This window comes from Lepidochelys olivacea (assembly GCF_965140295.1).
Source record: "Lepidochelys olivacea isolate rLepOli2 genome assembly, chromosome: 12".
In the NCBI taxonomy this organism is placed as follows: Eukaryota; Metazoa; Chordata; order Testudines; family Cheloniidae; genus Lepidochelys; species Lepidochelys olivacea.
This window is the reverse complement of record NC_140422.1, coordinates 11,323,529-11,336,038: the sequence shown is the minus strand read 5'-3', so window position 1 is coordinate 11,336,038 and position 12,510 is coordinate 11,323,529. Positions and strand designations below refer to the sequence as shown.

The following is a 12,510-nucleotide window of genomic DNA, read 5'->3' as shown; positions in this document are numbered from 1 at the left end:
GAATACATTTTACTCTGGCGCAAGAAGCCACGTGAGCCCTTTGGCCATCAATCTACTCCATTTCAGTGGGGTTCCGGCGTGCGGCAGATTATGCAGCCATTCCATTAGCATGCGGCAGGAGGATTCATTTAACCTCTCAGGCACCGTTTTGAATGTATAGCCAAGCAGTTATAAGTTTGTGCTGCTGTTGCTAGACCATGTGAGAGCATGTGCGTGTGCTTGCACATAGGTCTTTGCCAGATATGATGAGAAACAGATGTGCTGATGAATCAATTCATTGTAAAGCCTGTGCCATTTTCTGTTCTGTTCAGATTCATGTGGAGGACTGTAAACCCCCGAAATAAACCCACAGGTCCCTTGCTTGTTGCTACATTCTGGCCAGAGGTGCCAGAAAAAATCGATGCTGTCTATGAGGCCCCTCAGGAAGAGAAGACAGTGTTTTTTTCAGGTATTGGTTTCAAGTTGTAAACATAGCTTGTATAAGCGCTGCATTCAAATTCGATCTTTTAAATGCTAAGCTGGATCAGGGACATGTACCTCTGAGGCCATATCAGATCTGTTATGAATGTCAGATTTCAGCCATTCCTTTCCTAGGACTAAAGGTCCAGAACCTGCAAGTTGCTGAGCACCCTCCACTGCCATTAACCCCCTGGGAGCTGAAAGGCTGTTAGCATCTTGAAAGAAAAGCTCAGCAACATGCAGAACCTGGATTACTCAGAGAGGCAGAGAGGATGCATGCGGGCATGCTAGCTAGCTTGATGGGAGAGGATAATAATAGATACAAATCAGTATACTATCCATTTTAACATGGTTGGAGTCATATATATGCTCCAGCTAGCCTAGCCAAACTAGTGCAGCTGGGAGGTTGTTTTCAATGTTTGGAAAACTGAGCCAGCAAAAACTAACCTCCAGAATCCATTGCAACATGACTAAACATCTCCAACCATGGAAAAAACACATGGTTGATGCTGCTGTACATTTTCTGCACAGGAGGGGAAAGTATTGGTAATTTATTCCACGTTTTATTGGCTATTGGATTAAGCTACATGATAAAAAATAAAAACTCAGCACAGTCAAAATGCTTTGATATGCCATCTCCAGTAAATATTATTGTTAGCTGTTGGGGACTTCGGAGATTTATTTTGTTTGGTTTGGTGTGGGGGGTTTTTTTGTTTGCTTGTTTGGTTTTTTTGTTTTGTTTTGCTTTTGGATTTTACATTTTCCAGGGAAATGCAATTGCTTTAGAAGAATTCTAAACAGGAAAGACTAGCAAACACTAAAAGATCAGTAGGAAACTGCCTGTAGCCCAAGTACCCTAAAATCCTTTGTACAGGAGCATCCACATTTTGCTCCTGAAAGGCCACGCTGGTAACTTACAGGATGGAGAAGATTATCCTGGGAAGCTGTGACTATAAAAAGATTTGGGGGTTGTAGTGGATAATCAACTCAACTTTGAGCTCCTACTGTCCTCTGTGGCCAAGATAGCTAATGCAATTCTGAGATGCCTATACAGGGGAATCTGAAGTAGAGCAGAGTCTATGAGTACCTACAAGAGGAACAAATATTTAATAATGGGCTCTAGTCTAGAAAAGAAAGGTAAAACCCGATCCAAGTTCAAGCTAGACACATTCAGACTGGAAATCAGGAGTAAATTTTCAATGGTGAGAATAAGTAACCATTGGAACAATCTAAGCTGGGCAAGGTGGATTCTCCATCACTGACCATTTTAAAATCAAGATTGGATGTTGTTCGAAAAGCTCGGCTCTAGGAATTATTTTGAGTTAGTTCTATGGCCTGTGTTGTACAGGAGGTCAGACGAGATTATCACAATGATCCCTTGTGGCCCTGGAATCTGTGAATCTATGAGTTTGCTAGGAACTTCAGTGTTGCACCTTACACCTTTCTCATGTTATATAACTTACTTCCGGATCCAACTCCCAGTGAAGTCAATGGAAAGCTTTCTGACATTCATAATTATTGTAATATAATTATGGCCAATAGAAATATTCTCTCATGGTGAAAGCTTCCATGGTCACCGGCGGGTAATCTCACTGGCGTCAATGGGAATATTCACTGAGTAAGGTACCAATCAATGTAAAGGTTGCAGAATTTGGCCCTTTGATTTGTATGTATTTTGGGTCATATTAGAAAGTTTTCCTGAATCAAGGACCACAGAATCAGGGCCTTTTAAAATGGAGATATAGACAACCACTTAATATATGATATTCTTGTATCTAACTCGATGGATGAATAGAAATTTCTGAACTAAACAAACCACAGATACATGGAGAGGGTGCGTGTGGGATATGGGCTGCATTTGGCCTTCAGACTACCCTGCTTTAAGACTTCATCATCCAACCAGATTATCATTGTTAATTATTTGTATTACAGTAAACCCAACTGACAGCAAAGCCTATGCATGCTCATAGTCAGAGGCACTCCCTGTCCCCGAAAGCTTACAATCTAAATAGACAAGCCAGATGACAAGCAGGAGGGGAAACAGAGAGGGGAAGCTATATGTCCAAAGCCAAGCATCAGGTCAATGCCAGAACCAGGAACAGAACCATAATTCCTGAGCCTCAGTCCAGTTCTCTGCCTACTGGAACACACCATTTACTAGTAATATAAGCAGGATGATAAAAGATCTTATAAAGTGTCACAAAACAGAAATAGCTTTTTTGGTTAATCCACTTTGTAACAGAGTTAACTACCATGTAACTAAGTGTTTTTCCCACTTAGGAAATGAGTACTGGGTTTATTCAGCCAGTACTCTGGAGAGAGGATATCCAAAGAAACTCACCAGTCTGGGGTTACCTCCTGAGGTACAAAACGTCAATGCAGCTTTTAACTGGAGCAAAAACAAGAAGACATACATTTTTGCAGGAGACAAGTTTTGGAGGTGAGACACATTACAGTTAAGGTGGTGAGCCCTTAACTAAGCTCACAGCTGTTGCGGTGGATCCTTGTTCTCATTTAGGCTCAGGTGTTTGCTGCAAAATGTTTTGCCAGACAAGAGCCTAAAAAGATTATATCCCTTGGCAGCAGAGAAACAAGGTGGTCAGGTGACAAGGCCTGGAATAAATCTCTGAGATTTTCAGAGGCACATACAGCAGCTAGGTAAAAGTCACTGGCAGTTAAGCATCTAACTGCCACCTGTGCCTTTGAAAAATCTCCCCTTAAACCACTATTCCTGAAGGACATTGGACATAAAAATGGGGAAACAAGGGATGATATAAGGCTAGCAAACTTTGGGATAACTGCTTTTCTTGTCACAACAGAAATAACAAAGGGCTAACATATTTGCTTTACTTATCCAGCTGGTGCTGAGGGGAGCTGGGCACATCCTGCCAAAATATATCTGTTAATCGTTTGTCAAATCTTAGTTTGAAATTTATTTTGACAGCATCTTCAATCCTTTTCATATGTTTTCTATGCACAGCGAGGCAAGCACCTTTTGTAAGGATGTCCACAGATACCCAGAAATACTAGCGTGTATATTAATGTACCCTAAGAGTCATGTTGGAAATGCCTGTCAGGGAGTTAAAATAATGTTATGCAACATAAGTAACCAAATGCAGAATTCAAATGTCATATTATTATTTTTGTTATTTATCACATATTATGATGGTGCCTAGAGGTTCTAACAAAGATGGGATCCTTTTATGCTAGGCATAGTAGTTACATATAGTAAATGACAGTTCCTGCACCAAAGAGCTTATATTTTAAATAAACAAGACAGACAAAGGCTGGGAGAAATTAAGGATTATCCCCATTTTACAGAAAGGCAATTGAAGCACAGAGAGACTTGACTAAAGTCACATAGAAAGTCTGTGGCAAACCTGGGGACTGAAACCAGATTTCCTGAAAATTATTCTTCCTTCCCAAATAATCAAAGTAATACTCAAAGAGTTGCACAGCAGGAAGTTTTGGCTAACTTTGTGCTACAAGGAAAGGACAGCTCCTTCACACCCATCCCTGACTAGAAAGTCTAACTGAGTCCCATGCTAGAAGGAAACGTTTTTAACCGTGAGTCTATGAGTGTGATTAAAATAGTATCAAATATCTTACGTTGTATCTGAAGAAAACTGGACCCATTTTATTTGATTTAGTGGAGTTGCAGGAGTATAACTGTCAGCAGGTTTGGGCACAAAAATAGGTTCTTAAAATTAGTTACCGGTCTGAGTGCTTCACTGAACTGCGGTGACTTACCTAAGGAATACACATCAAGAAAGGAGTAGAGCTGGGAGCAGAATCCAGAGGTCCTGACATCCTGGCTCCTGCTTTAATCTCCAGACAGACCTTTCTCGCACATGGAATTAGGGCAAGGTTTGGTTTTGAGAACACACACTTTACATTCCAGGTAGAAATAAGAGCCAGTCATTAATTGATAATATAGAAAGACGGAAAAATCAGGAAACTCCTACTACAGATGTAATACATTCCAAAAGTTTCAAGTATTCTTTCAGTGAAATGTAAGCTATATCACACATCGAAGGTATATTTAGGGTGTGTGAATCCTTTTTATATGAACAATAATTTCATGTTGTGAACAGAGTAGATGAAGTGTCTTTTTTATATCCTAGTAGCTATGAATTCCTATAAGTACATAAACTATCCTTTCAGAAAGGTTGCCATTTGAAAGACAAGTATGATTAATTACCTTTGAGAATAGCACTCTTCTTTTCCCCATTATCTGAAAATACAGGCATTGATCTTAAAAAGCAAAAGATTGCTTATCACTCACTTTGAAAATATTAACTATGCAGCTGATCATGTTTCATGTTTTCAAGTATTTACAATATAGCTACTTGTAATACTTCAAATTACAGACCGTGAGTTAGCAAAGCCGCTAGTTTGCTCCTGAGCACTCGCTGTTTTGATTAACTGTACATTTGGGTCTCCAAGAAATTTATCACTCTGATCTCAGACACTATTTCAATCAAAGCCCCTTCCTTATCAATTGCAGTCACTGTAGAATGTATAATTTATTGTTAAGCAACTAAACAGCTTAACTGATTTATATCTGTATAAAGAAGATAGCAAGCAATCAAAAAACATTTGGTAAAAGGCAACTGTGTTTAACACAGACATTATAACCGTAAATATGCAGCTGCTTTATTTTATACAAGTACTCTGCCAGACAGAATGAAAATAACTACTTGGCAAAGTCCTTTTCATGCCATTATCACAAGCTTTAAACTGAGGTATAAGAAGGAAGCCCACTGCCTCCCTTTCAGTGTCTTCAGAACAGGATGGTTAAGCCAGGGAGGTTTACTGGGCTGGTGTCTAAACTTTTAAAACTTCATCCCAGGATGGTTTAGCCCCCCCCCCCCCCCCCCGCCCAAAGTAGGTTTTGCTTAACTAGTAATAGAAAAAATAGTCATGATTTTAAATCTCTCTCTGAATATATGGGCTTAATTTTGATCTAAGTTACATCAGTATAAACCAGGGGTAACAGTCAAAATCGAGAGGAGTTTAGGTGTGTAAAACTAGTAAGGGAGAGGAGAATCAGGCTCTATATAGAACAGGAATATAAACACTTCTGTAGACAATTTGTGTGTAGGAAGTGAGGATGACCATAAAGAGATCAGTCCACTATCACAGTTTAAAATGAGGCTCACTGATGCAATCCTGTACTGGGGGCATAGGTACATCCATTGCTACTGTCCCTTGGTAAATCCTGCATACTCTCCTCTCTCCTCCTTCTGGGAATCAGTCTCAGTTACTAGGTCCATGTGAGGTGGCGAGCCAGGCTATAGCCTCCCTGACCCCTTGGGGATATCCTTAGGGTGACCAGATGTCCCGTTTTTAAAGGGACAGACCTGTTTTTTAGGACTTTTTCTTACATAGGTGCCTATTACCCCCCACCCCCTGTCCCGTTTTTTCATAGTTGCTATCTGGTCACCCTAGATATCCTTCATCCCGAGGGTCACAGAATGGGATTTGTCCCTGTGCTCCTATGTGCATAGGGACAGTCACTTGTGGATTAACTGTATGTGGGCTATGAAAATGGGGGAACGGCTTCTTACATCTTTCCTCTCCCTGTGCACAGGCTAGTCTAGAGCGAAGTGCCCAAAGTGAACAAAGCATGAGATCCTCAACTGGTAGAAATCGGCAAAGCTCCAGTCACTTCAAAAGAATGTTGGAAAGTAGATATGAGTTCAGTGGAGCTAAACTGATTTATACTAGCTGAGGATTTGGCCCCAAAAGTATAATGAATGAAAGTAATTGGGATGGTTTAAATTCTCTGTTTTTCCAAGCTAAAGTATTACTGGTAGTTACATATATAAGGAAGTTTAGCTCTTGTAACCTTTTTATCATCACTGGTAGGGCTGTGTGAAAACAGTGAAGATTTGGGGTGAAATTTCATGCAAAACTATTTATAATTTCATGCTGGGTAATTTTTATGGCTCAGAAATGTCGCTTTGAGTGGCCATTATACATCAAACTGTGCCATTTTGAAAAGTTGCTGGTTGCAGAGCTCCTTCATCGGAATTACGTTTTGAAGTTTAAAATATGAATTTTGGGAACTCGATGTCGTTGCTCAGAAAAGATGATCTGTGAGTGAAAGCGAGGTCCATGTTCAGTTCAGAACTGATTGCCTTTTCAAACAGAAAAGCTGAAAAAATTCACAGGATTTTCACAAAATTGGACCAGTTTAGTGAAACTGAAACAGTGTGAAAACAGAGTTACTGAATTTCACATGTGAATGTTTTGTACAGCCACAGTTACTGGTGACTTCCTGAAAGGTAGTGTCAGACGCTACAATTAAATAAAGCCATGTGATTATGGGGCTTTATCTTCTGCAGGTACAATGAAGTAAAGAAGAAAATGGACCCTGGGTTCCCTAAATTAATTGCTGATGCTTGGAATGGAGTTCCAGATAACCTAGATGCGGTGCTGGATCATAGTGGAAGTGGTGAGCGGCAGTCTGTCATAAGTCATTATAGAGCTTCCTTTCAAGAGTGTATTGCCCTTGTCTACTTCTAGACTTCCTGGAGACATTCAATTCTAGTGGTTAATGAACATGCAGCCACTCCGTCATTCTGCTTGGCATGCTGCCAGTTGAAATAAGTTTTTCAGTTAAATATCCCATTGCTCTCAATTTATTCTTTAGGAATTATCAAAAGCTTTAGGAATTATTACATTTCCTGAACGTTTCTGGTTCCTGTAAAAAACAATCATCCTTTCAGATCAGCACCACTTTCATGCAGTACATGTATTTAAAAAGTCTGCTACCATTGATATTGAAAGTATTTAAGCTCCCCTGACACTGGTCCCTTGGAAAGGAAGTCTCTTAGAAATAGGGATTTAGTAGCAAAGGAATCCTTTGATTTTTAGTTCTCATTTTCCCTTTTTAGAAATGGGCAAACCAAATTAGATAACAAGTTCCTCCCCATTCCAAAACCATATTTAAAACAGCCCATTAGAGAACTGGTTGGAGTAGAGATGGGTTTGAACCATATTGTGGAATATGGAATCCTGAGGGGAGTCAGAATCCAAACTTAGGCCAAGAGCCAAATTTTGTCAACTGGAACATATCTCTACTTTGGAGGAGTTTTCTCCACTTGGTTTCCATTGTGGACCGGAAGTGGAAGTAATAATATACCTCAGGAAAGGGTCTTCTTCCAGAATACTTGACCAGAACCAGAATGCCAAAAACCTCATGGGGAAAGAGACTTCTCATGAGAAAGTCGGTGCAATGTTAGATTTTGTCTAAACACCTGAACTTTTGAATTGAATCCAAATTATGAACTGTTGGGGACTTACCCAACATTAACCTCATTGTCAATATAATTTGTATACTGGGTCTTCTTTTTGGCTTTATGTTTTATAAGCCATGTCTTGTCCATGGGTAGCTTGAAGGCCTTAGTTTTTTTTCTGTCACTATGCTCCAGGAGGTTACAAACCTGTTCTATATGTGGAGGAATGTAAAAAAAGAATCAGTCACACACACGCACTATAAATGTGTACGACATAATCCTTAAGGCTTGGACTGGATGTTTGGGTCCACTTTCTCGGCTTTGCACTATTCTGGTGGTTGTGAAGCCTGAAAACCAGATTAGCTGCCTTCCTGTGGATTCTCCTTCTAGTCCAGGATAGGGTCAGCATAAGATCATGCCGCATGGCCTCTGATATAAGAAGTGTTCCAAGAGGAAAGGGCGTGACCAGGAACTCCTTGTGCCCAGGAGATTTCCCCACATGGCTCCTTGGAATCATGGGTGGCCAGTTAGAGTATGTTCCAGCACTGCTCTAATTCTCCCTGGGTCTGAATCAGACCATGGTAAGCTCCAGGACTGGGGGAATATATACAGGTAGCTTGGAGCCACCTTTGCTTCTTCCATCTTTGAATGTATCTCAGCTGCAGCTAAGGACCTAGTCCATGGTTTTCAGAAGTGGCCTGCCATTTTTGCACTGACAACTTCACAGGCACAAATGTTTGTGAGATGTCACGGAGGTGCCTACCTGTTCGCACCTTCATACCACGTGGCTAAATTTTAAAATGACATTAATTGTGCCAGCAAATATTTGTGTGCATAAAACATAGGCTCACAAAATTGGCTTCCTTCAAAATAAGGCCTCTCTTGATAGCCACTCTGGATTTCATATATATATATATATATATATATATATAAGTTATTAATACAAATGTAATTTTAAAAACCCTGTTAAAAACAAGACACAATTTCTTCTAAATATCCTTAGAAAAATTTCTTCTATTCCTATAGGTTTAGCTGAAATAATAAAGAAACAAACAAAAACTATTATCAAGAATTGTGTTTTCCGTAATATATATCCTTCTTTTTTTCCTCTCTTCACAGGGTACAGCTACTTTTTCAAGGACTGGTATTATCTAAAACTGGAAGACACTAGCTTGAAGATTGTTAAAGTCGGCAATGTAAAATCCGATTGGTTGGGTTGCTGAACTGTATAAAATATTAATAACCAAATACTTACTCTGTTTGTTATATGCCTTTTCTGTAACTAGAAATAGACCTGAATGCTAATTAATGGACCAGTCTGGTACTGGTACCAAAACACTAAGTACCAGTACTCTACACTTTCTTTCATCAGATAATTTAAGAGCGTGCACCTCCTAAATATACAAAAGATGTTTACTTACGTATCCCAAAAATAGGGTACCACTTTCCAATTGTCATGATCGTCATAGTGATGCTAGTAGCAGAACATCCATCACCTTTTATTCCCCTGGTGCCTGAATCAAAATCCAGTGAAGTCAATGGAAACTGACGTCTTTGGACCTTGGTTCTGTCTCCTGTAAGGTACCAGTCCCAAATAGGCCCCAGTCAGATGTACCAGCAGTGCACTTTGAGGGTTTTTTTTAATACAACTCTGAATATAGATGGACTTGTCTCAACGCTTGTCACCTTCTTGCAGGTTTTGGTCATCGTTTCCATTTATTTACATAGTAATACAGAAAGACTGTCAAAGGCACAGGTTGCCTCAGGATTTGATTTGTGTTGATGCATGATGGAATCATGGCAAGAAACTGTATTAAAAGTATTGTTTTAAAGTACTTTTTATTTTAATATCTTAGTTAAAATTTAGCAATTTGCTTCATGCACTTTGTTACTACTATCACTTGTGTATATGGACAGAATGACTCGGATTTTTGAGGTCGATGCATTATACATAAAAAGCCAAGTACTAATGTTTAACTTGTTTTATTTTATTTTGTTTTGTTTGTTCTCTATAACATTGCGGGCTTTGTTTGTTTATTTGGTTACCTGCTTGCTTATACATTGGGCGATGGAAAATTTTCAATCTACTGCCTGATGGAATGTTTTTATTCATAAAAAAAAAGAAAATCCCACACACAAAATGCCAATGATACAAATAAAACCAAATGACGCTGTCAGTGATTCTCATAGACATGCTTCCTTGAATTGTTTGAATTTACGAAGCATTTTGGTAGCATGTTAAATTGAGTGTCTGTCAAAGGAAAGACAATATTAACCCACAACAGAAATGCATATCGGAAGCGTTTAGGAACTCAGGTTCAAATGCTCAGTTGGTGACTTCAATAGAGCTGCACCAATTTACACCAATCCAAATATTTCATAGAATCGTATGGTCAGAAGGGACCGCAAGGGTCATTTAGTCTAACCCCCTGCCAAGATGCGGGATTTGTTGTGTCTAAACCATCCAAGATAAACGGCTATCCAGCCTCTTTTTAATAACCTCCAGTGAAGAAGCTTCTACAACCTCCCTAGGCAGTCTGTTCCATTTTCCTACTGTTTTAACAATTAGGAAGTGTTTCCTGAGATTTGATCTAAATCCGCTATGCTGTAGTTTGAACCCATTGCCTCTTGTCCTGCCCTCTGTGGCAAAAGAGAACAACTTATTTCTATCTTTTTTATGGCAGCCTTTCAAGTATCTGAAGTCCTCTCTCATATCCCCCCTTAATCTCCTCTTTTCCAAACTAAAGATATCCAGTTATTTAAGCCTTTGCTCATATGGTTTGCATTCCATCCTCTTGATCATCTTTGTCTCTTGCCTCTGGATCCTTTCCAGTTTCTCTACATCCTTTCTATACATTGGTGACCAAAACTGGACATAGTACTCCAGCTGAGGCCTAACCAGTGCCAAGTAGAGCGGTTCTATCACCTCCTATGACTTGCATGCTATGCCTCTGTTAATGCAACCTAAAATTGCATCTGCTTTTTCTGAAACAGCACCTCATTGCTGACTCCTGTTGAGGTTGTGATTCACAACTCCTCCCAGATTCTTCTCAGTAATGCTGCTGCCAAGCCAGTTTCCCCCTATTCTGTATTTGTGCATTTGGTTTTTCTTCCTTAAGTGTAGCACCTTACATTTGGCCCACAGCTGCAGAAGAGAGCATTGTACTTCAGCATTTAGCTTCCATGTTTTTCCACTGCAGTAGCCTTTCCAGACAGTGCCATTTGTCCATTAGCCATGCCCTTATTCCCTCAATAGCCTCCTATCACCTTGTCTCTTATTGCCATTGGTCTACAACTTACTTCTCTGGTTAAAGGTGTAAGCAGCCTATGGCTGATGATGTAATTCTGGCATCTGTCAGGACATGATTGAATAAGATTGGGTATGGCATCTGAGCAAGAGACAAAACACATTGCTTCTACAATAGATGGCCTTGCTGATCCCAAAGAGTTCTCCATTCACTCCCAAGTCTTGATTCCAGGCCTTCTTCACAGACATAGAAAAACGCAATTGAATAGCAATGCAAAGTCCCCAATCTGAAAAGCAATGTTGGTGGGCCACCAAGAATGTGTAGTGTTTAGTGATTTTAGTTCAAATGGACAAACCCCACGTACTGTTAAAAGAGAACACTGAGAATATACAAAAAAATCATAGGACCAGTTGTTAACATGCGGTCAACTTTATCACAAATTCATCACACACATCTAATTATCTACTGTTGATTTATAATAATGTGATTTTAAAAAATCTCACAAAAGGAAACAAAGTGCAAAAACACATCTTTTCCCAATAATCTGGGGATGTAAAATTGAACTGAAAACTAGAATTAGCACTGCTGTTGGGGACCAAATACTGGCTAGTGTACAGAAAGTGGTTTAGCAACTTCTCAGATTTTTTGGAGGGCCCAGAACGGAGCTCTTATGGTATGTGCACACATCTAGTGTATAAATCCATGATCACAAACAGGACACAAACTGCCAGCTAACTCTCACCCCTTCAGCACTGGGGCTCAAAAATAGCAATTAATCCGAAGACCAGACCTCTACAATTTGAGTAAAGGTGAAGTCTCTGCTAGCTACAGTATGATTAGGGCTATGTCCTCTGTAGACGAGTCACTTGAGGTCTGACATTTTATCCAGGAGAAAGTGATTATACACAGAGCTAGGCAGAAGATTTTAATCTGATATATTTGAGTGTCCGGGAGTTTTTGTTGCCGTGTTTTGCAGGTTTTAAAAAAATTTGGTGCAACCATTTTGTATTGGAAAGTAGTGACTCTAAAAGGAACTTTAGGGTTCATGGCGCATAACCAGCTAAATGTAAGTCCCCAACACAATGTAGTGGCTAAGAGAGCTAATGTGATTTTTGGATGATAAACAAGAGAATATTGAATTGTATTGTAATTGGATAGAACATTAGTGGCACCTTTACTGGAATACTGTGTCTAGTTCTTGTGTCCACACTTTAAAAATAATGTTTTAAAATTAACAAGTGTTCAGAAAACAACTACAAAAATGACCTGAGATTTGGGACACAAGTCTTACAGTCAAAGACTAAAGAAATTACTTGATCACAATCTGTAAGTACTTACATGGGAAGATTTCTGATAGCAGAGGGACCTGTAATCTAGCAAAGACATAACAAGATCCAATGGCTTGCAGCTGAAACTAGACACATTCAGATTAGAAATAAGGTGCAAATTTTTAACTGTAAAGAGAATGAACCATTGGAAAAAACAGACCTAGGAATGTAGTGGATTGTCCATCACTTGAAGTCTTTAAACAAAATGGGATGTCTTTCATTAAGAAGTGA

The 12,510-nt window shown here is 39.5% G+C and overlaps 1 protein-coding gene across 1 annotated transcript in view; it reads left to right on the top strand.

Moving 5' to 3' along the window:
• MMP2 (matrix metallopeptidase 2) overlaps positions 1–9,669 on the top strand; it is a 50,518-nt gene extending 40,849 nt beyond the window's left edge. Inside the window, exons 10-13 of the mRNA XM_084644762.1 lie at positions 312–448; positions 2,740–2,899; positions 6,810–6,919; positions 8,823–9,669. Coding sequence (XP_084500888.1) covers positions 312–448; positions 2,740–2,899; positions 6,810–6,919; positions 8,823–8,926 — 511 coding nt within the window. The 3' untranslated portion in view covers positions 8,927–9,669. The remainder of the gene's footprint in view (positions 1–311; positions 449–2,739; positions 2,900–6,809; positions 6,920–8,822) is intronic.
• The last annotated feature ends 2,841 nt before the right edge of the window (positions 9,670–12,510 follow it).